This window comes from Medicago sativa, chromosome 8 (genome assembly GCF_051527215.1).
Source record: "Medicago sativa cultivar Bolivia chromosome 8, Bolivia_mono, whole genome shotgun sequence".
Lineage (NCBI taxonomy): Eukaryota > Viridiplantae > Streptophyta > Magnoliopsida > Fabales > Fabaceae > Medicago > Medicago sativa.
In genome coordinates this window covers 68,908,440-68,913,484 of record NC_140756.1, presented here as the reverse complement: position 1 = coordinate 68,913,484, position 5,045 = coordinate 68,908,440, and the positions used below count along the sequence as shown (strand labels likewise).

Genomic DNA, 5,045 nt, shown 5'->3' with positions numbered 1-5,045 from the left:
TTTTGTCGTTTTAAAAAATTCATATTTAATTCATTTCATGTCAGAAAATTCTAAATTTTAGTAAACGAACCTTTGATAGTGTTCTAATCTTGTCTCAAAAAAATTGTTCAAAAATTTAAGAGTTTAAGGATAATTAATCAAACTTTGTTTTAGCAGGGACTAAAATTATAAGTAATTTTTTTTTATAGGGACTAAAAATGCTATTAAAATTAAGTATGGACTAAACTTACAAGGTCGCTATTTTATAGGGACTAGAAACATAATTAACCCTATTTTCAACTGTCTCAATTTGAAAACTTGAAAAACACCCTCCATTCACTTTGAACTTGTGATTGGAATAATGTACCTTACAATAGCTGTCTATTCATTAAAGGCAACCATAAATTCTAAGGGAAGAGTAATGAGGGTAGATATGCCAACATAAATGAAGGTAACTTTTCCTTGTGGAGTATATTTTATTTCCAAAATAAATCTTTTTATTCTAAGAGTAGTGCGTTTCAAAAATAAGGACGAAAGGGGACCAGAGCTGAAAACTTCAAAAGTTTGAAAACTTAAGAAAAATCACAACAGAATTGATTTAGTGATTGATTGCAACTTCAAGCAACTTTCTTTAATATACCTAATGCTACTTATAACTATTTATATATAAACTCTCTATAAAGAGTAGCAAACTTTCAATCCATTTGGCTACATCTAACCACTACTTTGAGATCTTGCTCTTTCAGGCTCCCCCATATATGTTTCATTTTCAAACGGTCCTAATATGATTTATTCTCTGTCAATGACAGCCACATGTACTAATGTACTAGTAGGACATTGCTAATCACATGATTAATATTTATTTACTGCTCATGAATTTCATGCTCTAGGGAAGCCAATTATCATTAATTAGTTAACAAATTTAAGTAAGATTGTGCCTCACCCATTCAGTGTAACATAACGCTAGTTAATGTAATAATAATAAATTATTTAGTGCAGCAAGTCAATTGGCTAGAAAATGATAATTCCAATTTTAAAATACTCCATAATTTACGCAAGTGAAAGTAACTGGTTGGCAAGCAATAACATGTGGGCTAAGTAGATGATTATTGGCTTTTCAAGGGTTTAAAGAAGGAAACAAAAAATCATCTAAGGCAACTTGAAATATATTTGCCCTCTTTAGAGTAATGGTATTAGGTGGGAATGAGATTATGATACTTTGATTCATAGAAAAGAAAAAGGAAATAAGGTTTGGTAAAGTAAGGAAAAACGTTCCAATTTGACCCCATTTTTTAAGAATTTTGATCAAGGTCCATTTGTCCTGTTTGAGTTTGTGGATTCCTTTCTGTTTCACCCCATTTTTTAATACCAATAATAATAATAATATTATTACTTCTTTTTCTTAAAGTATCATTTCTTCCTTTGTTTTCTTCCATAAAACCTCAACATAAAGCACAAACAAACAATTTCTTTCATTCCTCTCTTTTATCTCCTTTTTCCAATTGGTATTCCACTATCTAGAACAAGTCAAGTCTACTTCACCTCCCTTCAAAGACTATCACAATTCTGGGTACCCCCCACCCCACCACACACTTACACCCTTCCAATGTTTCACAGCCACAATATTTTCCGTGTCTCCAGTTCTAACTGAATTTTTTACCATCTTAGTGATACTCATGGATCTGACTTTACAGTAACCTAATTTCATATTCCTAAACAAAGAATCATATTCTTACATATCAAAATGTCATCTTCAGAAAAGCCCAGCTCTAAAGGGCAAGCATGGTTAGATAACAACCTTCTTCTCTTTAAACTTTATGTTATGTCTATTATCATACATCAAATTTCTACAACAATTATTGTTTCTTACTTCACAAATTCACAATCATAATTCCACTATGCAGGTTTTGTACAACTGGACTACCAAGTGACATTGTTGTTGAAGTAGATGATATGACCTTTCATCTTCACAAGGTAAAGTAATCATTTTTCTCATACAAACACAAACACACACAAAAAAAACTTGGGTTTATTTCCAATTATAGTAACTACAAATTGTTATTGAAATTTGTTTTCGATACCCATTTTTTTTTTCTTCCAGTTTCCACTTATGTCAAAAAGTAGAAAGCTTCACAACCTAATAAAACAACAAGAAGAAGAAGCAATAACACATTCTACAATCCCACAAGAAGAACAAGACGAAGACGAAATCGTTGAAGAACAACGTCATGTAACATTCACCGATTTCCCCGGTGGCTCTGAGGCGTTCGAGATGGCGGCTAAATTCTGCTACGGTGTTAAAATGGAACTGTCACCTTCCAATGTAGCTTCACTCCGTTGCGCCGGTGAGTTTCTTGAGATGACTGAAGAGTATTCTGAGGATAATCTCATTTCTAAAACAGAGAAGTTTCTCTCTCAAAACGTTCTCAAAAGCCTTGGGAATTCAATCAAAACGCTAAAATCATGTGAAAGGTTGTTTCCTATGGCGGAAGATTTGGGAATTACTGAGAGATGCATTGAGTCTGTAATCTCCAGAGCTTCATCGGCGGATCCTGCGTTGTTCGGTTGGCCGGTGAGTGAAGCCACTGCTTCTGCATCTAAACAGATTCTTTGGAATGGAATTGATGCTGCAGGAAGAAGAAACAACGCCGTTGCCATTGCCGGCGCCGGTGCCGGTGCCGGAGACTCTTGGTTTGAAGATCTGGCGCTTCTCCGTTTACCTCTATTCAAACGATTGATTCTTGCAATGAAAGACGCAGAGCTGAATCCTGAAATAATTGAAACTTGTGTAATGTATTATGCTAAGAAGTACATTCCCGGCGTTTCGAGATCGAGTCGAAAACCGTTACCGTCGTCTTCCTCTGTTTCATCAGAAGCAGAACAGAAAGAGATTCTAGAAACAGTGGTTATGAATCTTCCACCGGAGAAGAATTTGAATTCTTCAACAGCAACAAGGTTTTTATTCGGATTGTTACGAACTGCGAATATACTAAACGCTTCTGAATCATGTAGAAACGCGTTGGAGAAGAAGATAGGGTTACAGCTTGAAGAAGCAACACTCGATGATCTTCTTGTACCTAGCTATTCGTATTTGAACGAAACGCTTTATGATGTTGATTGTGTAGAGAGAATTTTATCTCACTTTTTGAATAGCTTTGACGCAAGAAACTCCACTACCGGTGTAGTGACGGTTGCAGAAGTAATTGAAGAAGGAGAAGCCGCTGAATCGAGATCTCCGGCGATGATGCTCGTCGGAAAACTCATTGACGGTTATCTCTCCGAAATAGCTTCAGATGCGAATCTGAAGCCGGAGAGATTTTACAATTTTGCAATTTCTCTTCCGGATCAAGCTAGACTCTTCGACGACGGTTTATACCGCGCCGTCGATGTCTATCTCAAGGTTTAAATCATTTTTACTTATTAATTTTTTCATTTTTAATTCAGAAATCAATTTGATAGTGAAATTGTTGAATTTGATACACAGGCACATCCATGGGTTTCTGAAGCGGAGAGGGAGAAGATATGTGGATTATTGGATTGTCAGAAGCTAACACTAGAAGCCTGCACACACGCGGCACAAAATGAGAGGCTTCCATTACGCGCTGTGGTTCAAGTACTTTTCTTCGAACAGCTTCAACTCCGCCATGCCATCGCTGAGACATTAATCTCAGCGGAGACAGGTGCGGAGATAAGCCGTCATTCGGCTACATTAGAAGGTGCAGAGGAAGGTAACGGGGAAGTGTTAAGGTTAGGGTTAGGGTTAGAGTCAGAGCAAGTGCAGGAAGGGAATACCACGTGGCGTGTGGCGGTGAGAGAGAATCAGGTGTTACGCTTGGATATGGATAGCATGAGGACTCGAGTTCATCAACTGGAACGGGAATGTTCTTCAATGAAGAGAGTGATTGAGAAGATTGAAAAACCCACCGCTGCGAACGGCGGTGGATGGAGAACATCGTTGGGGAAGAAGCTTGGTTGTAAGTTTAAAACTCAGGTTTGTGATTCGCATCAATCAGCGGTTGTTGATACGCGCAAGGGAAAGCATCGTAGCTCGCAGCAGCATCATGCTCATCATGAATAGGCATCATGCTAGATTTTTCCATCACATGGTGAAGATCATTGTAGTTGGTAGAGTAAAGTTGATACGGGTCCCATTTGTAATTGTTCATTTTTTTCTTCCTTTTAATCTTCCATAAAAAATTTAGTTTATCTTCATAACAATTTTACTTTATCAAAATCAAATTGAATAGATCAATATCACTTTGATGAAATGATAATACATCTTGATCTTTTTTAATTTAAATTAGAGATTATCTAGGAAGCATAAATAGAGACCGGATACAATATAGATATTGACATGGTAACAATGCTAAAAATATGAGAAAATCACATAACTTATGTAATTATATATGTTCCCTCAAAAAAAAAATTAAATTATATATGTTGGTGTTGGACACGATACATATCGATATTGAGATACGCCTAATTCAAAGAATGTATGTGCTTCATAGGAGATTATAGATCGAATACAGTTTTCATTGCATAGTGAATTAGATTGAATAGGGTCTCAAGGACCGTGTGTGATATTACATTGAATTTGTTTGAATTATGTGATGTGTGTTTGTTTGATATATCAGGTTGCGTTAAGCATAATTATGGTGTATTTTGTTCAATACACCGTGATTCTAAACATCCACTCATCCCTGCTGCAATACCAAACCTACGGTTATCACTAATAAAAGATTGTTCAACATCTCAAATTACGTTGTTAAATCTACTAAAAGCAACAAAGCAAAACAAAAACACGATTGTAGTAATTTTCAAGAGAGTGTTTGACTCCTGTGGGCAATTATTGGGAAGACTGGGTTTAAAATGATGAAATGACTCAGCTTTTTAAAGTGATGGTGATGTGGTGAGAAACACAAGACATGAAATTATAGAAAACGAGATAGTGGGTGGCATGGTGGAGACAGCTAATAGGTAATGGAGGTTCAGATACTTTTTCTTGCAAGTTTATGTTACAGTATTCAACTCAATCACACCTATTATTGCTTCTAGTAAAAGATGGG

General features: G+C 36.1%; 1 protein-coding gene across 1 annotated transcript; it reads left to right on the top strand.

Annotated features, from left to right (window-relative positions):
* The first annotated feature begins 1,443 nt into the window (after nt 1-1,443).
* LOC146900924 (Phototropic-responsive NPH3 family protein) lies at nt 1,444-4,255 on the top strand. Its single transcript, XM_085731810.1, has 4 exons — nt 1,444-1,764; nt 1,884-1,953; nt 2,081-3,379; nt 3,464-4,255. Exons 1-4 carry the CDS (start codon nt 1,724-1,726, stop codon nt 4,055-4,057), a joined length of 2,004 nt encoding a protein of 667 aa, XP_085587936.1. The 5' UTR covers nt 1,444-1,723; the 3' UTR covers nt 4,058-4,255.
* Nucleotides 4,256-5,045: the final 790 nt, after the last annotated feature.